Source organism: Xiphophorus hellerii, chromosome 4, assembly GCF_003331165.1.
Source record: "Xiphophorus hellerii strain 12219 chromosome 4, Xiphophorus_hellerii-4.1, whole genome shotgun sequence".
Classification (NCBI taxonomy): Eukaryota; Metazoa; Chordata; class Actinopteri; order Cyprinodontiformes; family Poeciliidae; genus Xiphophorus; species Xiphophorus hellerii.
The window spans coordinates 24,693,097-24,718,783 of record NC_045675.1 but is presented as its reverse complement, the minus strand read 5'-3'; the positions used below and the strand labels follow the sequence as shown (position 1 = coordinate 24,718,783).

General features: G+C 39.2%; 2 protein-coding genes across 4 annotated transcripts; both read left to right on the top strand.

Annotated features, from left to right (window-relative positions):
- The first annotated feature begins 1,454 nt into the window (after positions 1–1,454).
- On the top strand, positions 1,455–7,021 carry cops2 (COP9 signalosome subunit 2). Its single transcript, XM_032561276.1, has 13 exons — positions 1,455–1,613; positions 2,000–2,113; positions 2,204–2,281; positions 2,391–2,516; positions 2,750–2,839; positions 2,924–3,001; positions 3,139–3,313; positions 3,430–3,608; positions 3,810–3,862; positions 5,102–5,199; positions 5,275–5,357; positions 5,686–5,744; positions 6,495–7,021. The coding sequence occupies exons 1-13, from the start codon at positions 1,560–1,562 to the stop codon at positions 6,637–6,639; spliced, it is 1,332 nt and encodes a 443-aa protein (XP_032417167.1). The 5' UTR covers positions 1,455–1,559; the 3' UTR covers positions 6,640–7,021.
- Positions 7,022–7,868: 847 nt separating this feature from the next.
- secisbp2l (SECIS binding protein 2-like) lies at positions 7,869–25,220 on the top strand. 3 transcript variants are annotated; one of them, XM_032560385.1, is made up of 18 exons: positions 7,869–8,085; positions 12,181–12,380; positions 13,019–13,346; positions 13,454–13,592; positions 15,060–15,283; positions 15,904–15,928; positions 16,030–16,145; positions 16,300–16,410; positions 16,521–16,631; positions 16,850–17,017; positions 17,112–17,253; positions 17,391–17,566; positions 17,697–17,829; positions 18,641–18,803; positions 20,449–20,669; positions 21,021–21,175; positions 21,333–21,552; positions 22,721–25,220. In XM_032560385.1, the coding sequence occupies exons 1-18, from the start codon at positions 8,065–8,067 to the stop codon at positions 23,365–23,367; spliced, it is 3,300 nt and encodes a 1,099-aa protein (XP_032416276.1). In that variant the 5' UTR covers positions 7,869–8,064; the 3' UTR covers positions 23,368–25,220. The 3 variants fall into 3 exon arrangements, with proteins under 3 accessions (XP_032416276.1, XP_032416277.1, XP_032416275.1); XM_032560386.1 differs by having other exon boundaries at positions 13,451–13,592; positions 16,033–16,145; XM_032560384.1 differs by having other exon boundaries at positions 13,451–13,592.
- The last annotated feature ends 467 nt before the right edge of the window (positions 25,221–25,687 follow it).

Below are 25,687 nucleotides of genomic sequence, written 5' to 3'. Positions count from 1 at the left end.
TGATTTCTGGTCTTTGCATTGTACTCTTACAAACTCAGCTGTGTATTATAGCTATAAAACAATTGCTTAGTGAGTGAAATAAAGTTAAATTTGGCACTGTTTTAGAATTTAATTAAATGTTTAACTGCACAATATGGACTAAAATTAAATTAAATTAGGAGTAAATTTTACACTATATGGAATAAAATGTTCTATTTTGTGTAAAATTTATTTTTAGTTAGACTAAAATTTTTCTCTACTTAGAATAGAATGCAATTCTCTTTAGAGTAAATTATATTCCACTTGGAGTTAAAATACGGTAGAGTACTTTTTCTTTTAAACAACTTGGAGTAAATTCTCTTGGCATTGATTAAAATTTTTGCACTAAATGGTGTTGATTTTAATCTGTAATTTCAACTCTTCCATGAGAGTAAATTTTACTCTATTTAGACTGGGACCAAATGTTGTCTTTTTTAGAGTAAAATTTTTTTCAAATTGAGTACATTTTAATCTGGAAATTTTACTGTGTACTCTTAATACCAGTTGTACAACATTGTACAATTTGAAGTTGTTGCAACAAAAAAGACAGAAAATGCTATATCTTATAAGATAACGAATTAATAAGTGATTTATAAATTAATAAGAAAATGCTGGCTGAAGTTAATTTTGATCCCTTGATATTCTAATCTCTTACAATAACCATCTTTAAGGTTAATATGGTTCTTTGGAGAACTGCATACTGAGATGCATCTCAGATGAAAATATTACGGTAAAGGAAAAAAGTACTAATTATTTCCATCTGAGCTGTTGCACAGCAAAAAAAAACAACAAAAAAAAACATGGCATTCAACTCGAAAGTGAATTTTAATCAAATTGTTTTAAATAATACTTTACCCTTCAGAGCTGAAAAAGTACCAGAATTTGATAAATATTAGCCTATGAAGTAATACATGGTGAATTTATGTATTTGGTCGCTTATAGTGATCAATGTCACCCGGTGTAATCAACAATGCTATGGAGAAGCTGATTGGTCTGCAGTCGAACTGCTGTGCAGGTTAACCAATCAAATGCCAGTATTTATTTAAAATGTAGTGATGAATGTTTATATGATTATATATTATGTAATGATGGATTGAAGTACAATCAATAGTGAAAAGTTCAATAAATTTTGAAATTATCACATCATTTTAACATATAATGAATCAGAACTTTCATTACCAAGTTATAAATTAACTGTTTATTCAATACATAACGGACATAGAGAAACAAATACGGATACTTTTTTTTTTTTAATTCTTAAGTATGTTTTTAAATGAATTACTATGACACACAAAAATATGTATTTACGAATTGGTTAGATTTGATTTGGTTATGTTTGGTCATGAGTTTCTGGAGAAGACATGCTGTTAGAAAAAAAAACATAAAAACATCTGAGGACACCTGAGGCGGTGCAATAGCGCCATCTATGCCCGAAAGTGTGTCTCTGCTTCTTACCGCACCTCCTCACCACTTCTCTGCAAAACATACCACAGGCCCCGGCTGCTGACTGTCCCTGAAAAAGGACAAGAAACCCCATCAAAATGTCTGATATGGAAGATGATTTCATGTGCGATGATGAAGAAGATTACGACCTGGTAATTAAGATTATTATCACCTGTTTGACTTTTAAATTTACATCGTTTATCCGCTGAGAGCTATTACCAAAGTCCCGACAGCACGGGGCTAGTTAGCTTTAGCTCTTAGCTAACGTGAAGCTGTCACTATATAAATAACGTTAGCTTCCCCGCTAGTGTTATTGTTAGTAAAGGCTGACATAAGAGAAATATCATGAAGCATTAACGCTGTCACTGACAGAGGTGCTTGAGAAAACACGTCGCGTTACGATAATTTATTTTAGGGGAAGTTACGAAGTCATGTTGTTAGCTAACTGCACGTTAGCCAATGAACCTACCATGCTTACCTCTGCTTCACGAAGGGAACAGTTTGATACCCTGATCAATACTGATTCTTAAAAACTCAGGAATATTCAGAGGACAGCAATTCAGAGCCAAATGTGGACTTGGAGAACCAGTACTACAACTCCAAAGCCTTGAAGGAGGACGATCCCAAAGCAGCACTTAGCAGTTTCCAAAAGGTGCAGTTGAGCTCCATAAAAGCAATTTGTTATTTACGTGTGTCGTTAGAGCAAAATATGCATAGACTTCTTCATGTTTGTTCTGTACAGGTATTGGAACTAGAGGGAGAAAAGGGGGAATGGGGTTTCAAAGCTCTTAAGCAGATGATAAAAATCAACTTTAAGTTGGTAAGTCATGTACCGCATGCTTAATTTAATTATTTTACTCCTTTCCATTAAATCAGGGTTGTTGTCATGGTCTTTTTTTGGGTTTGTTTTTTTTTTCTCAACACCATAGACCAATTTTCCAGAAATGATGAACAGGTACAAGCAGCTCCTTACATACATCCGAAGTGCTGTTACCAGGAACTACTCAGAAAAGTCTATCAACTCCATTCTGGACTACATTTCTACCTCTAAACAGGTATGTTTCTACAGTAGCAGATAGATACGTGCCAACTTATTATTTAACTAATCCTTCCCTAAAATTAAAAAGAGAAAACATTTGCATATTGACTTTTGCAAAGATCTCAATAATTTTGTATGCAGCCAATCTTTACAAAAATATACAGATACACGTTTATCACTTTCCTACTCTATCTCGTTTTTGCTGTTTGAATTGCTGTGCATCTTAAATTGTTGCCCTTCCGAACACAGATGGACTTGCTGCAGGAGTTCTATGAAACCACACTGGAGGCTTTGAAGGATGCAAAAAATGACAGATTGTGGTTTAAAACCAACACAAAGGTACACAAGCATCAATCCTCAGTCATACACAGCCAATTACTAGTAAAATGTCCTTTACAATTCCTTTTTGTTTCATTTCTTTAGTTGGGAAAGCTGTACTTGGAGAGAGAAGAGTATGGAAAACTTCAGAAGATACTTAGGCAACTTCACCAGTCATGTCAGGTAATAAATCTAAATAATATTGTGCATGAAATAATATTTCTCTTAAGGTCAGAGGCTAGTTTAACGCAGGTCTGACTCATACATTGACTGATTAAGTAGATGTTCCTTTATTTGTTCGTATTTGTATTTAAATCCAGACAGATGACGGAGAGGATGACTTGAAAAAAGGCACACAGCTGCTGGAGATCTACGCTTTGGAAATCCAAATGTACACTGCACAGAAAAACAACAAGAAACTGAAAGCGCTCTATGAGCAGTCGCTTCACATTAAGTCTGCTATCCCTCACCCTCTCATAATGGGAGTTATTAGAGGTTTGCTCTCTTTTTTTAAAAAAAAATAGATCAATAATTTGAGCTGCGTGCGCCGTAACACTTTGCGATCCTAAAGCTGTTTGTGGAATAATTCGTCTTCGATTGGTCCCTGCCAGAGTGTGGAGGGAAGATGCATCTAAGAGAGGGCGAGTTCGAGAAAGCGCACACGGATTTTTTCGAGGCCTTCAAAAACTACGACGAGTCCGGAAGCCCACGAAGGACGACGTGCCTGAAGTACCTGGTCTTGGCCAACATGCTGATGAAGTCGGGGATAAACCCTTTCGATTCTCAAGAGGTGTGGAGATTATGTTTATTTATTTGTACAGCATGTTGAACTTCAGTTAAATAATGCCAGTGGGAGCTGGAATGATTGCACTACCAGATCATACAGTTCACATTTGTTTTAAAACCCAGCAGAAACAATTCTAATCAGGGTAATAAAGTATACTTTAACGTTTACTTTTTGCAAATTTTAACTTCTTTTTCTCCCCCTAAGGCCAAACCATACAAAAACGACCCAGAGATCCTAGCTATGACAAACTTAGTAAGGTGAGTGTCCATCTATGAACGCATAACCATAATAAGAGGGCTGAAATGTTAATATTTACGGATAAATTTGGAATAATTACTGAGATTTAGACAAGCTTTAAGAATTACAGACAGTAGATGTGGATCTTAGAGTCTGTCGAACTCACACTTCTTCACACGAAGAAGTAAAAGAGTTTTACTTCTTTGGTTGTACATGTTGCTCTAAGAAATTTTAAGAGTGAAGCAAGTTCGGTGAGGAAATATGTTTGTAATGATCAGAAGAGAAGTTAATATGAATCAATGTTTCACATGCAAAGGTTTTGTCTTTTGGACAGATGCTCACCGTGCCACTTTTGTATCGCCTTGCAAAAGTATTTACACATTGTTGGGTTTCTCACATTACAGCTAACAAATTTATTGGAACTTTTTAAGACAGACTCAATGCAAAGCAACAGATGAATGTGAAATATAAAAAAAAATATACCAGATTTACAAATTTTCCCAAAGAATCAATATGCAAATGAAGTGTGATGTATATATGCACTCAGTCCCTTTTATTATGATACTATAAAAATTATGATATAAAAAGTTGTCCTATGTGAGTCTAATGGGATGAATAGAATAGAATAGAATAGACTTTATTGATACCCAAGGGGAAATTGCTTATTTGTTGAAAGCACAGCAGTTTTTTTAGACTTTAATAAAATAAAACCATGCACCTTTTCCTTCTGCTTTTGGTGTTTGCTGCTTTATGTCGGTATATCAGATAAAACATGAAAACATGTAAGGGATGTGAATATTTCTGTAAGCACCGTACAACCAGTTTGAGCAGCTTTTCTTGTCTCTGTGGAAATCATCTATAGCTTAGCCTTAGCAAGAACAGTAATGTTTATAAAACCATTCACTGCAAATGACCGAACAGTTCTTTATCAACTCAGTTGATAGAATTTGTAGAAATGTGAAGCTTTTACACATTTCCTGCTTTCTTTTTTGCAAGCTTTTGTTCCAGTGTTTACACAGATACCAGATACTGTCAGTAAAGTCTCATTTTCCGAGAACATATCTAAGATTTAGTAAGATAAATAAGAAACTAAGAATGGAAACCCAAAGCTATTACAAGAATAGAGTTTAGAAGAAATATTTATATAATTTTCAATATGTTTGATGACCTTCGGGGTGGCTGGGGAGGGGAACTGAGGTCCCAGAGATCCCAGAAACATGGGAATTATTTAAACAACTGAGACTGTTTTCCTTTTTCAGCGCCTACCAGAACAATGACATCACCGAGTTTGAGAAAATCTTGAAGACAAATCACAGTAACATAATGGACGACCCGTTCATTAGAGAGCACATAGAGGGTGAGTCGAGGACGTGACCACAGTCAAGTTTGCCTGAACAGTCGTTAAAATGTGTGATGTTATGTGACATTTCAGAGCTCCTGCGTAACATTAGAACTCAAGTCCTTATCAAACTCATCAAACCATACACAAGAATACACATCCCCTTCATTTCTAAGGTGAGTCTGAAAATATGTGCCTATTTCCTGGCACCATAACTTTTAGGACTTGACAGATTTTTTGTCAGACGCTCAAACTTATTGCTACCTGACCAAATCAATATTTGTGAATTCAGATTGATCTACTTACTCAAATGTGTATTTTTACAAATTACATACAGGAATTCAGAATTGCAGTCTTCCTATGATGATATATTTGATGTTTTGTTTACCCTGTCGCTGTCATTATAGAGTGTCTACAATGTAGAACCTCTTATGTGTTGCTTTTCTGTGTTCACTCATACATCTTTAACCAGTTTGAGAACATGTCTGCTCTGTGTTGTTTCAGGAGTTAAACATTGACGTGTGCGACGTGGAGAGTTTGCTGGTGCAGTGCATCTTGGATAAGTAAGTTTGGCCTTTGTGTGCTGAGAACAAGAACAAAAGAAGAAAAAAAACAAACACCTGCTTTCCTGTAAATATCAATGTTTCCTCATAGTTTGAATCCCTTGACCTGTAAGAGTTAAGCAATGCGAATTGTTTCATCGGTAATTAAGGCTTAATTGCTTGTAGGTTTTAAACATTCCTTTTCAAAAAGGGTTTGAGACAAGTACAGTGGAAGCTCAGTGAATTAAGGTAAGAAAATATTACATTAGTTACCGGAAGAAAAGACTGAAATGTAATACTTTCAGAAGAAAAATAAATAAATTGCAGATTTGTCACACTAGTTTAGCTGGAAACACACTGCAGCAGGATGCATTATGGGAACGCAAACCAGTGAAGTCAGTGTGATGCTATGTACAAGGTTCTTTTCTTTTCTGCCATTCGTGTGCATGTTATATTGATCTGTGCTAATTATGCAAGCAGTGTTACAGACCATATACACCTTTTCATCATCATCATACAGCGTCATATTCAAGCTGTAATGTTTCACTTGTAAAAATGAACAATAACTGAGACAGTAGGAAGTGAAACCACCTGTTTGATGTAACTTTCCTTTTGTTTATGCCAACTAATTTCTTGTCATTTGTTGTATTTGTGATAAGTTTACCTGATCTCCCTGCCTGTAAATGAACTAAACATTCATCTTTAAATTATAAATATTTCACAGATTTGAATTGTGTCCGCAATAAATGCCCTTTCTTTGGTTTTCCACAGCACGATCCATGGACGAATCGACCAGGTCAACCAGCTTCTAGAACTGGACTACCAGAAAAGAGGAGGCGCTCGCTACACAGCGTTAGACAAATGGACAAATCAGCTGAACTCCTTGAACCAAGCCATTGTTAGCAAGCTCACATGATGGCATATCGAATAAAGAGACAAAGGAAAATGGCATGTTTGAATACATCCATAATGTATGCTTATGTGCTTCTACGAGTAAATCTGCTCAGACGAGATACACAGCTCGGGTTTTGAGAATGCATCAGTTTCACGAGGACTCCATGAACCCCAGGAACATGTTTCTTTCTGTTCTGATGAGAGGAAATCACAGACTCCTGTTTTTTTTTTTTGTTTTGTTGTTTTGGGTTTTTTTTTTAATGTTGATTGGCCGTGTCTTTCAGGTGCAGCAGACAAATATCTTGGTTGTATAAAAAGTTAAAATGTGTATGAAAGTCTGTACACAACATTTTAATGTATACTGTTGCCTGTTAATAAACTTGATTTCCCTCGGCACTATAAAAGGTCTGAGCTGCTTTCGGGTAGCAGTAAGGTTTAAAATGTGTCCTAAGATAAATGTGGAATTGCGAATGAGATATTCACTTTTGAAGCATTTTTATCTTAATAAGGTGTAGTTGAAATTAGAATTTTAAATATCTAACTTCATGTTGTGTTTTTCCTTGCATCACAAAACTAATTTGTGTTTTTTTTTATGCGGTCTTTTACTACATAGCTAAATTACGTATTAAGTAGACTTAAAACCTTAGAAAGCACCTAAAAATTTCATGGGTGATTTAGTACTTATGAAAATACAATACAAATTGAAACATCTTAATGTCTGTAAATGGTGCGAGGTCTGAATTATTTATATAATTCTGATTATATAGATCCGAAGTTTGACAGCTTCCGTTTCAGATAACTGGGTCCATTCCTTCACAGTCAGCCGCCGAATGATTTGGGTGGGAGCGGTGACAAACAGCGAGGGGGGGAATTTATCTGTTAGGTGGTATCCGTCTACTGGCGCAGAAAGGTGCTTGTAACGTTATGCAACACCAGTCTGTGCGAATGTGGATAAACACGTCATTAACACGTTGACAAATGTACTGCATAGGACACGACGAAGCTAAATGTATTAAGTTTGAAGAATGTTAGATAGTTCACGGCATCCAAACAACCGTGTTATGTTTATATCTGCCTTAAAGTGTGAGTGTTGTCGTTGAATGTAAGCGGGTTGCAATGTGTATTAGTAGGTTAAAATCCTGCATGTCAAATACATCTTGAATTGAAGCGTAAACTCCGGCTCTCTGTTTTGACTCGCCGGCTGGGAAATGATGCTGAGCCCCTCCCATTTCCTCATCGACAGCAGTTTTCCCTTTGTAGCCAGACGGCGCTTCACGCTCGCAGCTGACGCAGCAGCAACAGTTAACGGTGGAGCCCGTGTGAACAGCGAGTTGCTCTTAGGCTTTAGTGGTTGATATTATTTACAATGAAGAAACTAAAATGGGCTCCGTCCTGACAGTGTCCGCATAGTGATCAATGACGGTCTGTGGCGGAGTCGGTGACTGACATGGACGCTGGTGACATTAAGGTACGGTTTATTGTTGCTCTGTTTTTGATGGCTAACGCTTTAGCCCGTGGAAAGAAACGGGGCAACGTTAGTTTAGGTTATCGAGGCCGAAATTTTGACTTTTTTGCAGTTGCCCCCCTCAAAAAAAACAACAAAAAAAAAACAACCACTGTTGTTGTTAATAACAACTGCGTCGTCACTTTTTGTTGCGTTCAAATGCCCTCTTGAATCTTATTCGATACTAGCCCAGAGATAGAGGTTTAGGTGTTTTGGAGACAGGCGACAGCTAAGTAAGCTAACCTAAAAAAACGGCATTAATGTATCTTACGAACCCGCAACGCCGTATTATTATTTAGCCACGGACTGTGTTTGGTTTATGTCACCAAACCACCAGTGATAATTATAACCGCATTCCTTTGCGTTTTATTCCGCCGTGGTTGCAGGCTAGCGTTGTTGGCTAGCAGAAGCTAACTTAATATCTCTCAGCTGTCATAAGACGCGGCTGCCTCTTGGTGTAACCTCGTTTTATATATATATATATATATATATATATATATATATATATATATCTTCACTTTTGTATCAGTTTTTGGATGTAGACAAATCAGATCTGGAAGGTTTCAGTCAGAAAGGAGTGTTTGCATGAGTGTTGTTGTCATGAGAGGCGGAGACGTTTCAGTGCGTGGACCATCAGGAGAGGAATGTCTGGTTCTTCTGCATGTCTGTCATTCCTTTGCAGCTCTCAGCTATGCAGAAAGTTCACTTTGGTTGCGATCGGATTTTTCCTCCCTTTTTAAAAGCCAAAGCTTCAATTCAGCCTGCCACTAAAAGCATTACATAGTAGTCCTGCATGACTCACAGCTGGTCAAACGAGTCGTGCTAAATGAACTTTCACGTCTTATATAAATGGCTGACTTGAGTGAATTAAGCAGTAAACACATTAGTACCTCTGACGTTGTCTGCAGACATTAGGATTAAGGATTCTTAGATTTGTAAAAACAAGACCCATAACAGTAATGACATGTAGAGTTTTAATCTCCAAATCCTAATAACTTGCGGCACAATGATCTTAGAAAGCAGCCTGGATTACAAGAACCTAACAGGACTCATAGATACTGTGGCACTAGGCGATTTAAGCACTTAAGGAAGTAATCTACTTTATTTTATATTTAATCCTGCCCTAAAAACCTAACTGCTGTAACAATGCCATGGTAGATGTCAGCTCTTTTTGTAAAAAAAAAAAAAAAAAATGTCTACAAAGTTGTAGTATGCTGTGTGGCAACCACATAGCTCAATTCCAGTATAGAATCAGATACTCTCCCATGGTTTCAGAATGTTTGGACAAACAGTGAGCTCAGAGAAGCCCGGTCGTTTTAGCTTGGTTCTGTCATCCCAAACGGATGCACATCTGGGTCTGACCTCATTGTCCTTTTTAACAATCGCAGCTTTTCTCAGCGACCCTCCCTCTAACTAACACATACCCACTGATCCACCCATGGTTGGAACGGAAAGATGAATCCTCTGGTTTTTCTCCACATATCTCTCTTTGGTCATGTTTGTCTACCCCCTGTGGTGGTGTTATTTTGTTTTTGTTTTTTTCAGAATTAACATGAGAAGTCCATGCAGCGTTCGTTTGGATAATTAGCTAATCCCGTGATGCAGTGCCTGCCTTATCCTCTCACACTTAATCCTGTAACGGCACACTATCAGCAACAGCATAAGATCGCACAACTCCAGAGCTACTGCACTGTTAAACTCTGTGGCCACATCACTTTAGATTTGAAGACTATTACCGCTATGTTGGGTTTGAGAAGTTTAAGAAAGAAATCTCCATTTTTAAACATAATTTGGGCCTCTTGAGTGATCTGGTAGACTTCTATCTTCACTGGATGGGTTGAGGTCTCAGAGTCACCTAAGGGAAAGTGAAGAAACCACCCACAAACACCAGCAGTGGGAGACAATAGTTGTCTGTGCAGCATCCAGTGGCTGCACTGACACTCCATTCATCCACCACAACAACCACGGCTTCAGAGAGAGGGGACATCTTTGTACGCTGAACCCTGTCACCTCTTCTTTCTTTGCAAAATGGCAAATTGCAGTTTGACAACAAGTGCCACCACGACGTGGAGCAAAGGGTGTTAGGAGATAACAAATGATGCTTCCAGATGTCAAAACCATTGCTTTGGTTGGTTTCGGATCAAGTGAATACTTTGTAATGTCTGTTAATTAAAGGCTTGTCATTAACTAAAGTGCTCAGAGAGAAAACGTTCCAAGGATAAAAGGAAAAAATAATAAAAATTAATTAAAAAGATAAAGGAAAAAAATAGCAGCTCATTTTCCTACTATGGTTACTAAAATCTGGATTGATGGTCTTTTCGCCTCGCTGGCGAAGGTAATGATTAGTTGGTGTAATTAGATGTTTTTTTTTATTTTGCAAGAGTTTAAAAATAATTGCAGATATAAAGCAAACCAACTTCTCTTAATGAGGTAATTCAGTTTTAGGAGCATGTTGAATGCATGTTTACAATTACCCTTAGTGTAATGTAGCGATGGATCAATCAGAAATCTGTGGCCCATTTTCCCAGCGTTTGTTCTTATAAAGCTTCGACCTGCCAATGTTGTCATTAGCTGATCCCGTTTTCTAAGTAACAACTATAATTAAGAAGCGCATTCAAAGTATTTTTGTGACCGGTCATTAACTTTTTACAGCAAAGGTGATGTCACGTTGGAGTTAGCACGTCAGTCTAAAACAGGGTCTTATGATTCTGAGAAGAAAGAAAATGATTACAGAGTTGGCATTTATCACTCGCAATGTCATATTTTAGAGATTAGAGAGTATTTCATTCGCCCCTAATAAAATAATATCTTTTTTTGGTGATAAAAGTAGATGTGATTAATCTAGGTTGGCTAAGAGTTTTCTAAGAATATATTTGCTCTGACTAAAGCCAGAATTTCCTCCCTTCAGTGTTATTTTTAGGCATTTGTTTTAGTTTTTTAGTTTTGGTTTGAACTTTTGTCAGTGATGCGTCATGGGGAAAAAAAACGAGCATTATGTCATGGAAAAAAGAAATTGTGACCCTTGTATCATGTGACTTTTTTATGGTTAATGACAAGTAGGGTTGTAAAGTGACGGCATCGCTAAGAGTAAATATACCTCCAGATTTGATCAGCTCGACACACTAAAGTTATAAACCTAAAGGTGCGTTGACTGATTATCTCTGACGTGCGGCATTATGTAAGCTGACTTTGGAAAAACAATTTTCTTGTCTCTAAAAAAATTTTAATGACAGACTTAAAACACATATTAATTACAGAGCAAAGTGTTTATTTCTTAATTTTATTTAATTGAAATGTTTAAGGAGCCTAGTTCTGTGTGGTCTTTCAGCTCTCTTCAGGTGTTCAGACTTCCTTTACTTTTGTTCATAATATTTTTAATTTGTTTTTAAGTTTTTTATAAACTGAATTGATCATTTCCTCACCACTGATCAGGGTTGACAGATATAAAATAATAAATTAATATTATGATTATTTGATCCATTATCAAATAAGATCAAATAATTTTTAACACATTTTTATTTCTTTTGCCACCAAGGTTAGTAATGTCTGGATTGGTGGTCTTTCAGTTTAGACTGACTGGCAGACATAATGATTATTTGTATATTTATTAAAAAAAATACAAAATATGTATGTTACTAAAATAATAAAAAAATCAAGGACTGAGAACTTTGAAATTCTGCCAGAAAGCTTGGGAATCTAATGCTTGACCCAGTTTTGAAAGAATTATTCCTAAATGAGGCTCCAAGTGTAAATATTTGAGGGCTGCCTTCAGACTTTTGCCCAGCACTGTAAATTAGGTGTTCACTTTTGTTGTCGAGGTTTATTACTTTAGCCCATGACTGGCAAATGTGACGGGAGGCCATAACCTCTCTAGAGTTGGGTGCTGCCACGAAAAAGAGCCCTCCTCTTCAAGCCGTTCGTCGATATCCCGACAGCAATTTGACCAGTGGATCTCCGCTGTTTACAGCTGTTTGTTTCTCAGATGCATCTTGGCAGCTGGTGATTACTCGACCTCGCTCGTCTCGGGGCAGTAATGGTTGCTCGTTTGCGTCTGTGCAGGATGTGAAGCTTTCACCTGAAGTGGAACCATTTATCCCACTGAGGAAAGGTTTTGAAGGATCACTGGTCAGCATGAGTCTCTCTGGCGAGGCGGGCGGCGGCGGCGGAGGAGGGGGAGGCAGCGGAGGGGTGGAGGCTGCACCCATACCCAGCTACCTCATCACCTGCTACCCATTCGTCCAGGAAAACCAACCCAACAGGTACCATGCTGCTTTCACTGTGGGGGTGAAAAAGCACCAGAACATGTAGTTCATTTTTATTATTTAATGTCCAAACTCTATAAGCCCTAAAATGGCTGACCTAAGACAATTGGATTTAATGTTTTCTCAGAATGAGGTTTGCTGCTATAAAAGCAGAACATTGTTTCCAGCATGTTATGTTTCACAACAGAATTATCTTATTTTTTTAAACATCTTACTTAGTCAGAACCACCGGATTCCTCTGTTCTCCAAAATGCCTTAATTAGAACTGGACGCCTCACCAGTTTTGGTGTTTATTTTGAACCAAAATAAACTAATGTTTCCACCGACGCTTCCTTTGTCCACACTGATCGTCTGTATCCTGCACGCATCCGTTTCTTTGTTTCCTTTCCCACTATTTGAATGCAAGGAAATGCCCACTATAGTAGACTGAGGCTGTGGAAATGTCACGTTGATCTTTATCAGCATTTGCCTGTACTGTGTGCATGCTTGGATCAAACCACACATAAAAACATCATGCATATTAACCGCTTTGGCTAAAGGAATCTGGGCCTTGTTCAGCCTGGACTTGAGTTAATTCAATTTTGCGTCTTTAGTGAAATCACAAAACAGGACATTCACCATCTGCTTCTTTACAGGCAGCATCCTATGTACAATGGAGGGGAGCTTCGCTGGCCGCAGCCTAACCCCAGCCCTGGAGGTCCATACCTGGCCTACCCCATCTTGTCTTCCCCACAGCCTCCCGTCTCCAATGACTACGCTTACTACCAGATCATGCCTGCACCGTGCCCTCCTGTGATGGGCTTCTACCAGCCCTTCCCTGGGACGTACGCCGGTCCAGTGCAAGCCGGGGTGGTCAGTCCTGTGTCAGCGGATGTCGGTGAAAGGCCTCTGCCGCTGGGGCCTACGTATGGGATGGCCGGCCAGAGAGGGAGGGGCATTCCCCGATCGAATGTTCTTACTAAGGTGTGGAGCTTCAACAAGGTTTTTCCACTCATTCTGTTGCTGCATTGAGGCCATTTTGTTGTAGCTTTAACGGACGGTTAACATCTATTTTTCACTTCCTCCAGCAGCCACATTTAGGTGTTTGCCAGGCTCCAAGAGGTCGTCGGCCCCCAACTAGACACGTTGCCGTGCAAAAGGAGGTGTGCACATTAACGCCTGACGGTCGGACCAAGACTGTTATGTTGGTGGACGCAGCTCAACAGACTGGTAAGAACAATACGACAATAATTACACTTATTTTAGAATTAAACTGTTTTTATGTTTTGGAGGCTTTGCTGTAAATACTAGTTTGAATATCACTAATGCAGCAGAGATGTTGGTTGGACACATTAAGTCCAGCGCCGTGATCTCACGCCACCTCAACTTCTCTATATTTATTTCAAACATGTAAAATATCAGAGAGAAATAAAATGAGGCGAAAACACAAAAATAAAACATACAAAATATTCATATCTGGTTCAAAAGGGAGTAGGGAAAAGCAAATGCTTACTAAATCCTACCTCGAATTATGTCGTCCAGTACATACAAAGTCCATTTCAGTCCAGAATGCAGACTGTTGCTGTGCACTACCTGTCAGCTGGCAGAAGGAGGGATTACACATTTCCCTTGGTGAGAAAAATGACAAATTCAGCTGTTTGGAAACACAGGCAGTCACTGGGTGGTATCTAAAGGAGCACTGCCCATAACTGTTTATTAAAGTTTATGCAAAGCTAAAGTTGGCCATCTTAACTTATTTGTTAAGCAGCTAACTGTAAGCTGACTACATGAGCAGATAACCGTACTTTATAACCAGCTTATAAAAGCTTGATTTACCTGTGTTGTATTTTTCCTGACGGTTATCATGCTGTTCATGAGAATCTCATGTGAGCCCAGGATTAGTCTTCAGTCCTCTTGCTGATTGAAGCGTGCGATGACCACATTCCAGGGTTATTAAAAGATTGCTGCTTTTCACATCATGACAAAGCGCTTTTCCTGTCAGCTGCCAAGGACACAATAACAGTAAGAGCGGTGTCTGGTACTGCTCTTACTGTTATTGTTGATGTTGACGATGCTTCGGCTTAACCTCGAGAAGAACTGGAACGCTCAGATTCCAGTGTGAGATGGGAACATGCGTGCAGCGCATGATGTCACCAATCAAGTCTCTGCTGGGAGAGTGACCTTATGTGAATAGCTTATCTTAGCTGGGGTTTTCTGAATGCAGCGTTTGTACGGGTGCTAGAAATCGTTGAAAGTTCTTGAAATTCAATTGGGTGTTTTCAAGGTTTGGAAAGTGCTTGATTTCTGTGTAAAGTCCTTGAAAGGGCTTGATAAGTGCAATCGAACATTTGATTAAAAGCCTAAATTTATCATGGCATTGTTACAGCAGTTAGGGTGTGTGAGAGACTTTTGTTTACTACGTCCATACATTATAGAATACTATCACAAGATTTTATTAATAAAAGTAATAAATTATATCTTATATTACTGAATTGAACCTCTCTGTTGTGGTGTAAAAGTTTGAAAGCTACCTTGAAAATGCTTGAAAAGTGCTTGAATTTTACTCTGCGGGAAAAAGTGCACAAACCCTGTAAATGTTAGTCATTCTTAGTGTTTGTTTAGTTGGACCAGGTCTTCAGGGTCTGTCTCTTAATGAGAAATACATGCTTGTCTTTTTTTTTTTCGCCCCCCCCTCAGACTTCCCAGGTGAAGTGACGGGGCGTTGTGCCTCTGAGCAGGTTAGTCCACAGATGTGGAAAAACCGAACAAAGAGAAGACGGGCTTCGCACCCGGCAGAAGGCTACAACGAGCAGGGTGCCAGCGAGGCAGATATCGACAGCGACAGCGGCTACTGTAGTCCCAAACACAACCAGGCCACTGGAGTGACACAGCGAACTCCAGAGAACACCGCTACGCCGATGGTATGCTGAGTTTTCTGTGCTTAGCCGAAGATCAAAAAAAATCTAGACGTTTATACAGAACTGATTAGTTTGTTTTTTTTGTTTTTTTTTTACCTCTGTCCTTTAACCTGGCCCAGTGCATCCTGGTGTGTTGCTGTGTTTTATGTGACTGCAATCATACCAGTTTAAATGTACCTATAACTCAAATTGTCTGTTAGCTTTTAACATTAATAAAGTTTCACACAGTGTGCTTAAAGCGTCCTTCAAAATATAAAAATCTTAAAACTGTTTATGTTCTGAGGCACACATGTGAGAACATCTACAACTCTCCTGGATTATTGAAATATTAAATTAAGCAAATAGGAGAGGGAGTTTTAGGTGAGTGTGTGTGATTAGGACGCATTGTATCGTCATCTCCAAAGGAAGACAACACGAACGTCCGCGTTGGCAGATCTTGCTTTAAAATTTGCTTTAAAAATGCAGATGTTTAACAAAATATTCTAGAAAATAGCTATTGATAACCATGAGATCATGTAGCTTAATATTTTTATTCCCACAGATCATCTTATAAACATTTTTTAATTACACCTGAAATTATTTTAACCATCATATTAAATTCTTTTATGTCTTTGTTTTCCTAGGGAGTGGAAACTGGTGTGGTGACAGGTACGTTTAGTCCCTCAGATTTTTTTTTATAATGTAGGAATAATACATCACTGCTAATTGGTATTTTTTCTTATACCTTAACATTTTCTTTTATTTGCCAGCAGGTACCTGGGTAAATGTAGCATCTCAGGCCACTCCGAAGTACTGGAGGGACCGAAATGGCCAGTTCCACCGAGCCGATCAGAGGAAGATTCCTGAACAGAGAAATTTGCCACAAGTAAAGTTTTTACACTGCATCTAAATTAAACAACGAAGGTTATGACTGTAGTTTTATATCGGCTCCTTTCCTATCATGCCCTTCTTACCAGAGTAGATCCACAAGTAGTGATGGGTAAACCTTTTATTTACTTGAATTACTTTTTTCCCACCAGGATTTCCATAATGGTTACTCCGGACATTTAACATCCAACCAATCAGAGCAAATAGTCCAGTCAGCAGTGGCCACTGGTGGGGATCTCACTCCAGAGCCGCTTTACTTTGAGGTTAGATGAAGCATTGGTCTGTTTCTGTGTGAATTTTAGCAAGACAAAGACATTTCAGCCTCCGTGTTTCAAAAATAACTAAACTAATACGACCTCCGCGTGTTTTCTAGGATGAGGATGAGTTTCCAGATCTTGCAGCTGGAGGATCTGTCCAACGCAGCACTAAACCTGAGCCTGCTCTGGCTCAGACGCACACACAACCTAAACTGCCTAAAAATCTGGTGAGAGAAATGTCTTTCTACATATCTGTAGGTTTACAGTCAAATATCTCATCGACCAAAACTGCCTCAGATGAGTCTTTTTATCATGTTGGAGAAAGCCTTCTGCTTTTGAGTCGTCTTCGGAGTTAGAGCTCTGGACTTGGTGTGCCCAACGTCTTTGCTCAGTAGCAAAAAAAAAAAGTGTTTCTGACTAAGATCATCATGGTTGCGCATTGCAGCTGGATGACCTACCAGAAAACTCTCCAATCAACATTGTGCAGACACCCATTCCCATCACTACCTCCGTTCCCAAGAGGGCGAAGAGTCAGAGGAAGAAGGCTCTGGCAGCTGCCCTGGCCACCGCCCAGGAGTATTCTGAAATCAGCATGGAGCAGAAGAAATTACAGGTATGGACAAAACATTCTGATCCACAGCGCCGCATGTGCAATAATATTTTTGTTCCTCTGCGGCCTCTAATTGGTTTAGCATGTGCTCTTGCAGGAAGCATTCACCAAAGCAGCGGGGAAGAAGAGTAAAACCTCAGTTGAGCTCGACTTGGGAGACATGTTGGCTGCTTTGGAAAAACAACAGCAGGCTATGAAGGCCAGACAACTCACAAATACAAAGCCACTATCCTTTACAGGTATTTGTTGTGTTTGCAGAGGAAATACTTCAATAAAAACATGACAGAAAGTCAGCGGCTTAATCTTGGATTTTTCCACATGATGCCCTTATTTTAGAATAACTGGTGGCATGTTTCCTGTCTCTTGCTCTTCCCAGTTGGAACGACCACTCCATTCCACAGCTCAGGCTCCACCAGTGTGCCGTCCATGTTGAGGGGTCACCAGCAAGCCCTCTCGGCCCCACACAACGCTCTGGATTCCACTGCACCGCGAGTAAAGAGGGGGAAGGAGAGAGAAATTCCCAAAGTGAAACGCCCTACTGCCCTTAAAAAAGTTAGCAAATTAAACTTAACAATCTGCAGCTGCTTAGAGAAATCAAAACTTGTTTTTCTTTGTTTTTGTTTCTTGTGGAATTATACAGTACGTTGACAGTCTTCTCCTTTCCCTCCTTTGCGTTTTCTAGATTATCTTAAAAGAGCGTGAGGGGAAGAAAGGAAAGTCATGTGCAGAGCAAGACTCTGCAGGCCCTGACGAGCACGGAGACGAGTGCCTCCAGTTTACCGATGATTTGTCACGTGAGCCGGCGTCCCAGGAAGGTGAGCTCATCAACACACAGATTATTCTCCTTCTGTGGGAACTTGCTCTTCGACTAAATGCTGCAGACTTTACTGCATTGATACTGGATCATAGAAAGAATAATTTGGAGAAATCCCAAAAAATTGATTAATATATTGTGAATTAGGGCTGCAAAGATTAATTGTGATCAGCGATTGTTGAAATATCAACTAATTTAGCAGTCGATTAATCATTAGAGGATACAGACTGGAAAAAAACCAACATGGTCAGAGTAGCAATAAAGCTAAGACTGTACAAAAAATATATAATTTAGCATTTAAGATAAAAATAAAAACAAACCTTTGTCTGTAAATAGGTTTTAGCCAAAATTAATTGAGTGGCAGTTTTAGCTTCACCTGGTTCAAATTTACTAAAGGATTGATGTATTATAAAATATTTTTTCTTATTTAGGAAGAATTTACTACATTTGCATATTTTAATGTATTTCTAAGATTGTCTAAAAAGGCTCAAGTGGTTAGATAAAAAAATTAATTCTCGAATGTGCCTTTCTTTAAATCTGATTAATCATCAGAATAATTGATAGTTTAATCTATTACTAAAATAATCGTTATTTGCAAGTGGTTCTTTAAAATATCTCGCATGTTACACATTTTAAGCAATTATAAAACTACATACAACTATTGCCATAGGCTCATCTAATTCTCTAATATTGGTTTGAAAGTTCGATAGAGGTTTCAGGAATGTTTAATTCTTTTCTAGGGCTGTTAGCATGAGTTTTTTAAGTTGAAATGTTTTTAATAAAACGTTTTCTGCTGGTGGTTTGTGTGACAGAAAACGGCTTGAGCGTCCCCAGCGACGGCTCCCTGTCCCCGGCCAGCCAGAACTCCCCGTACAGCATCACTCCGGTGTCACAGGGTTCTCCTGCCAGCTCCGGAATCGGCAGCCCGATGGCTTCGAACGCCATCACCAAGATCCACAGCCGACGTTTCAGAGAGTGAGTGCCCGCTCCGACCCCACGTGGAAATGTTATTAGCAATCTCTGGTATTTGGATGTCTGGATATATTCATAACTCGGCGGGCAGAATTTGTTGGTTCAGCAAATGTATGTCCCACTCCAAAAGCACCTTGGCTGTGAGAAGCAATGGGTGGGAAAGGACAATAAAGAATTGTAGAGTGTGGCACAAATGTCTAGCACTTAGTAAAACTGGATGCCTGACGTCTCAAACACAGCTTTGTTCCTCCATGCTCTCACTTAAAGGCCCTTTGTCCCAACCCACCGCTTTCTAGCTGTCTGTGTCTTTTTCTTTTAAAGTCTCCAAAAGGCCTCTGTGGCCAAAGCTCCTCCTCTGAGATCCAGATGCCAGGACGCTGAATCCTCACATCACACCATGTTGACCTTTTGATGAATATTTCTGATTTTTTAAAAAAAATTTTATCTGTTGTGCTTTACCATAAGGCTGAAGGCATTTCCTCTTTCTCAAAATGGCAATTCATTCTGAAAATGAATTGCAGCAAAGATACGCAGTTATCTGTGTAGGTTGTTTTGAGCAGCTGTGTGAGCTTTCTTTACCAGCTGCAAAAGTCGACCACAGTTTGGCTTGAAAGCCTGACGTGAAAGCAGAAGGATGTTTCTTAAGCTATTTTAGCAGCTAATTTGCTTAAGTCTAAAATTATTGTTTCTCTTTGCACTTTATTAGAGTCACTATGACAACTAGTACCTTTTTCACAAATAACTTCTGTTAATTGTAAAAAATAAAAATTAAACTCTTGGTAATTAACAAACAAAAGTTTAACAAAATTATCTTTTGTTATGAAAAAAATGAACAAAAGTTAATGTTAAATCAATATGAAATGTTAGCATATATTAGCCATTTAAAGTGTATGAAGATACCTGTAGCAAAACATAAATATGTACTATAAAGCTCCGATTTCTTGATTTCATTTTACATAGGTTTTCAGAATATTGACGAAAATGGCATTAAACTTCTTTTCAGTCGTGATTGCATCGCCAAAGAAAAACTCTTACACCCTTTTGTTCAAAATGTCTTAGTGGAAACTAACGTTTTCATGCGACTTCCAGATAACTTGTTCTCCATTTACAAGTGCGTCTTATTTAAAACGCATTCATTTAGATATCGACATTATTGTCACAGTAAAGTGTGATTGAAGCAGCATGAAGTAAAGTGGACTTGGTTGGCTGAGTCGGCTCATTAGCACACGCAGGTGCAGAGTTAGATTAGCATGCCACAAAATGTTTTCATAAACAGATATTCATTGAACAGGAAACCAGACAGAAAATTTGTCTAACTTTAGAGTGAAACCTTTTATGACTCTGCTCATTTGACGCAGGAGCTTTTATCCGCCACGGTAGATTTGACACTTGATCAGATAGCGCTAAACCTAGCTGACTTATGCAATGTGATCTCATGCACCGCTGGGGTCTGCAGCCAGGCACCAGTTTGGAGGAACATATTTGTTTTGTTAAAAAGTTCAAAGATCGACTCTTGAATTATATGTTGGCCTAAAATACTGAGATTATCTTAGGCAGCTTCGTCCTTTATGGTGCTATTTGAGGCATCAGTAGTTCCCACTAACGTAACGACGACCTATAACCTTTCACCCCTCCCCCCTCATTGTAGGTACTGTAACCAAGTCCTGAGTAAGGAGATCGATGAGAGCGTGACTCTGCTGCTGCAGGAGCTGGTTCGCTTCCAGGAGCGGGTCTACCAGAAAGACCCCACCAAAGCCAAATCTAAACGTCGGCTGGTCATGGGCCTCAGAGAGGTCACCAAGCACATGAAGCTGCACAAGATCAAGTGTGTCATCATTTCTCCCAACTGCGAGAAGATCCAAGCTAAAGGTGAGAGTCGGGATGTGTAGGACGCTCAAGCAAAAGGGATAAATCCAGTCAGTAATTTGAGGATCATTTTCATCCGTTTTAACAGAAGAAAATCCTTTTAATGTGACTGCATGTTAACTAAGCTGCAATGATGTGGATATTTATGGAGAGAAATTCCCTCTTAGTCCAAAAATCATGACTAGAAAAGTCATGAAATAATTTTAATACCAGGTGTGTGAATAATTAGTCGCATGCAAAGGGATTTAAAACCCAGCAGTGTAATAGATACCGAATGCTCCTAAGCCAAATTACTGTGTTGTTGCACCCTGTTATTGAGGCGATTTGAGGTTCCAACTGTTTTATGTGTTGCAGGTGGTTTGGATGAAGCGTTGTATAATGTGATTGCCATGGCAAGAGAGCAAGAGATCCCGTTTGTGTTTGCCTTGGGCAGGAAAGCACTTGGACGCTGCGTCAACAAGCTGGTGCCTGTTAGCGTTGTGGGAATTTTTAACTACTCTGGGGCCGAGGTAGAGCATCGCTATCACTCTAAAATCCTTCATTTCTCAAAGTTTCTCTTGAAATATTATTCTGGACTAAAAAAAAAAAAAATCTTCAGGAATCCTGGAAACAAGATTATTTGTGATGATTTTTTTTTATTTGTCATACTTTTTTTCTTTCTCTCAGGGTCTCTTCAATCGTCTGGTGTCACTGACAGAAGAGGCGAGGAAGGCCTACAAGGACATGGTGTCTGCCCTGGAGCAGGAGCAGGCCGAGGAGGCTCTGAAAAATGACAAGAAGGTCCCACATCACATGGGCCACTCACGCAACCACTCAGCTGCCTCCGCCATCTCTTTCTGCTCCATTTTCTCTGAGCCCATCTCAGAGGTCAATGAAAAGGAGTATGGTGAGCTCATGTTTCATGTCTGGCTTTTGGGTTATGTTTGAATTTTATGCTAACTTTTTCTCTTGTCTAGAGAGACAAGAATGAGAGCAGACTTCTCTTTAGCTAGATGTCTGTTCACAATTTAGAGTTTTGCAGAAAGTCCCAGTCTCTGTCAGAGCGGGGTTGCCGTGGGGTCTTTAAATGTCTTTAAAAAAACAGGCTAAAATTTGAAAAATCTGATTTTAAGAACATAAAAGGTCTTAAAAACAACTAGATTTTCGTCCGAGGTTTTAAATTTAATTTATTCAAGTTTTATTTTCGGTCATTCCCATGAAGAATTGATGACAATAAAATGTTTTTTTTAATTAAAATGTTCAAATGGATCTGGTAATGTGTCATGTTGGTCTTACATTTCATTCATAGAAGTCTTAAAAATCAAGGACTTAAATGTAACTTTCTGGAACAGGCAAGCAGCCTGTCAGACTAATAATGCTGAAATGATGAAGATTCTTCTGAATTTCCAAATCCACACAGAAGAGCCAAAACTAATCCAATAGAGGAAAGAAATGTGTTCCTTCACAAGGTGACAGGAAGAATACATTTATTTTTGGTCCGGACAGAGGATACAAAAATGGAGAACATATTCTCAATCATCTTGCTTTGAATTGGTTGGTGTGCTTTTGTCACCTGCTGACACAGTGAGGTTATTGTAGCGATTATAATTGGAGTCCCATCTCTTATTGCCAGAAATGGGGAAATATCCTAAAAACTTGAGTGTAACATTGACGTTTAGCACATTTGCAGTTTTTCTAATAGGTTTATGCGGTTTAATGTCTGATTCTAAATATGTTGTGACAGCCATAGACAATTTTTCTGCTTATACTGAAGCATGGAATAACATTCCACAATGTATAAAGTCCATCTACACACCTTCTTTTGTAATCACCGTTAGGTGTCCATTGCGTAAACGCTGCTTTTCTTCTATTCTGTAACCTGTCGTGTGTGTGTGTGTGTGTGTAGTGTATAATAGTGTGATGTTGGGTATCTGGAGAACAGGAACTTGCTGTAAAACCACAATTGCGCTGAGCCAGGCCTGATTTATTTTTGTTTTAATCTTTTCCTGTTTAAAAACTACATAAATAATTTAAAACAAAAAATGGAACAAAATTCTTTTCTTTTTTTCTTTCAGAGACGAACTGGAGGAGCATGATGGAATCATCAGATGCGCCGGAGCCTGTAGAGACGGAGCCGTGTCGCCCCGCGGCTTCCGCAGCCTCCCAGAGTAATAACAGTGAGACGTCAGCAGCCACCAGCACCATCACCACCAACACCACCAGCAGCAGCAGCGTCGTTCCAGGCTCCACTGCCCCCCAGCCCAGGACGGGCCCCCCGACGCAGGGTCCCGCCGAGAGAGACGAGGTCCGGGCCGACGACCGGCTGGAGCTGGCCTCTCAGAGCACGGAGACGGGATCGTTGGACGGGAGCTGCAGGGGGCCGCTGACCTCCTCGATCACCTCCACCACTTCCACCCTGGTCCCTGGGATGTTGGAGGAGGCCGAAGAGGAAGACGAGGAGGAGGAAGACTACACTCCGGAACCTATTTCTGTCGAAGTGCCCACCCTGAGCAGTCGCATCGATTCGTGGGTGTCAAAGACCCTGGAAAACCTGAACCTTGGGAAAAGCCAAGAAAGTACAGAGGAGGAGGAAGAGGACGAGGAGGAGGACGAAGAGGAGAGGGGGCAGAGCGGCGACGAAGACGACCTGGACTCGGCAGACGTCACGGAGCCGAAGGTGGAGGAAAAAGAACAGGTGGAAGCTAAGAAAGCCTCAGTCTGAAGCCACTCCAGTGTTCATCCCGTCTGTCCTTCATCCCTCCGTCTCCTCCGTGTGTGACCTCTGACACCAGGCATTATCTCAGGAATCAACCCGTCGACCAACATTCACACACGTCGCAGAAGATCTGACCAGCTCACAGACCAAACTACTCCTCACACTACAACAAGGGTGCCCTCCCTTATTCAACCCAGAACCTGCAACACTTGAATCCAGAGGGGGGGGAAACTTGATACTTGTTTTTTTTCCCTTCACCTCTGAAGCTGAACTCTTTATAGAGACTTTTTCTGGGAGCAAGTGTTGGGAGCGACGTGGAGTTTGGGGAATATTTCTTCATCCAGAGCTCTGACGAGGTTTACAGCTCTACATATATTTCGTCTGCGTGTGTGTGCTTTACAGACTCATGCGTTCGATTCACTTTGCTGTTTTATTGGCTTTATCTGTATATTAAATACGTTGTTTCTTTTGTTTGTTTTTTTCTCCTGTTCATTCTTTTTCTTCTTTTTTTTTTGCTTACCAAGGGATAGAGAGATTTGCATTTACTACCTAATCAATTTTGTCATCTGCTTCTAAAGGATCGGGGGCTTTTGTGTTGGAACCAAAATGGCTCCTCCTTCCCATCCATCAGTCTCCACAGAGTGTTTTTAACGTCTAAACAATGAGTACCTAGATTATTTGAATAACTTTACTTCTAAGACGCAAAATAGGATTTGTGAATATAACCTTGTCTTGGTGGTTCTACTAAAGCATTTAATGATTTGTCATATTGATCTTGCCTTGTGTGAAAGTATTAGAGGTTTTCCAATGAATTGGAAATGTAAAATCCCTGACCTGTGCTTCATAAAGAGAAAGAAAAGTGATCCTTATTTGTTTTCTTAAGTGTTTATTTTCCCCCAACGGGAAAGAGGTTGTCATCCACACAACTCTTCTATTATGAACACTTGAGATTAATTTTTCCATTTTAAAAAAAAAAAGTATTTTACAAGTGTTTGGGTAAATAAACGCCCACTTTACCGTCTAGAAAATTTGGGAAATTACCAGTTTACTGGTAACCGAAACGCATTGATAGTTCCCCTAATATCCATTTCTGTTTCACTGAAATGAATCACAATGGAGCAATTCCAGATTTAATAAGCAGTTTTTTCTTTTTTATTCACCCAACTTCAAGCACCAGTAAAGATAAGAAGTTTCCAGTCTAACACAAATTTATGAACCTATTTCTGTAAATACAGGCATAAAAAGAAAACCCAAAATTCAGATTTGTATAAAAAAAAAACAAAAAAAAACGCAATCATCCTTTTTCTAAAGCCATTTAATACTTTGAACATGTGAAGACTTGGAATCCAATTTGATAATGGTATTTGATCAATAATTAGACTATTAAGAGATGTAAATGCAATGTGTGAGGCCCTGTGCCGGGGGGTTATCTGTATACTTCATGCTTTGAAATAATGAAAGTATTTCTGGTTTAATTAAAGGTACGCCGAGTGTGTGTGTGAGTGTGTGTAATGACTTCCATCAAAGTGTTTTGATGTGCTAATTGAAAGCTAATGTGTGTGTGTGTGTGTGTTTCTTTCTTCTTTTGCACTATGTAAATACAGTACCGGTTAAAGTCTTGTAACTAATGTGAACAAAAACAGAAGGAAAAAAAGAAAAACAAAACAAACAAAAAAATACGGTTCAATGAAGTAATTCTATTTTGAGTGTGTTGTCTTTCTATGGATATTTAAAATTGTCTCCCTCTGACTGTACTTCACGTGTGACACTGTTGGAGGCTGTTTCTCATAATCATGTTAACACTCTTAACCTATATGGACTGATGATTAACATCATTAAAATATTGTTTAGGTAAATTATTTGGACTGATGCCTCATTTTTTTTGCCTGCAGCTTCAACACAAATACTCCGGAGCTTCAGTTAGGTCTTTCTCCAGCGTTTCGACTCATGACGTCTTCACCTGGTTCCAAAGATGCTGGGTGGGATTGAAGTGTACTCTTTACTGAAAACTCCGATTTTTATTCATTTATTTATTGTTAAAATTGCAAGTCAGTTGATTTGCACACATACAATACCTTCCAAAAGTAATACTACCACTTCCTGTAATCACAGTTGCCATATCCACCACCAGATTTGCACAGCTATTAAAAGATATATACACTCATTCTTCCTTGGAAAATAACTACTGTGTTGCATAAAAGTTTTATATTTTTATTGGTTTTCGCCGCTGTTTTAACAGAAATTTAGTCTCAGTTTAAGCATGAGGTTGACATACTCAGAGTGTAGTTTTACAAAATGACCACTAGGTGGAGAAAAAGCTCTGACA

What these genes read in the sequence shown, in the direction of transcription:
- secisbp2l (XM_032560384.1), top strand. Translation starts at nt 8,065, where the DNA reads ATGGACGCTGGTGACATTAAG. An exon ending in TGGAGCAGAAGAAATTACAG is followed by an intron (nt 17,018 to 17,111) that starts GTATGGACAAAA and finishes GTGCTCTTGCAG; the next exon opens with GAAGCATTCACCAAAGCAGC. An exon ending in TTAACTACTCTGGGGCCGAG is followed by an intron (nt 21,176 to 21,332) that starts GTAGAGCATCGC and finishes TCTTTCTCTCAG; the next exon opens with GGTCTCTTCAATCGTCTGGT.
- cops2 (XM_032561276.1), top strand. Translation starts at nt 1,560, where the DNA reads ATGTCTGATATGGAAGATGATTTCATGTGCGATGATGAAGAAGATTAC. An exon ending in TAAAAATCAACTTTAAGTTG is followed by an intron (nt 2,282 to 2,390) that starts GTAAGTCATGTA and finishes TCAACACCATAG; the next exon opens with ACCAATTTTCCAGAAATGAT. An exon ending in GTGCAGTGCATCTTGGATAA is followed by an intron (nt 5,745 to 6,494) that starts GTAAGTTTGGCC and finishes GGTTTTCCACAG; the next exon opens with CACGATCCATGGACGAATCG.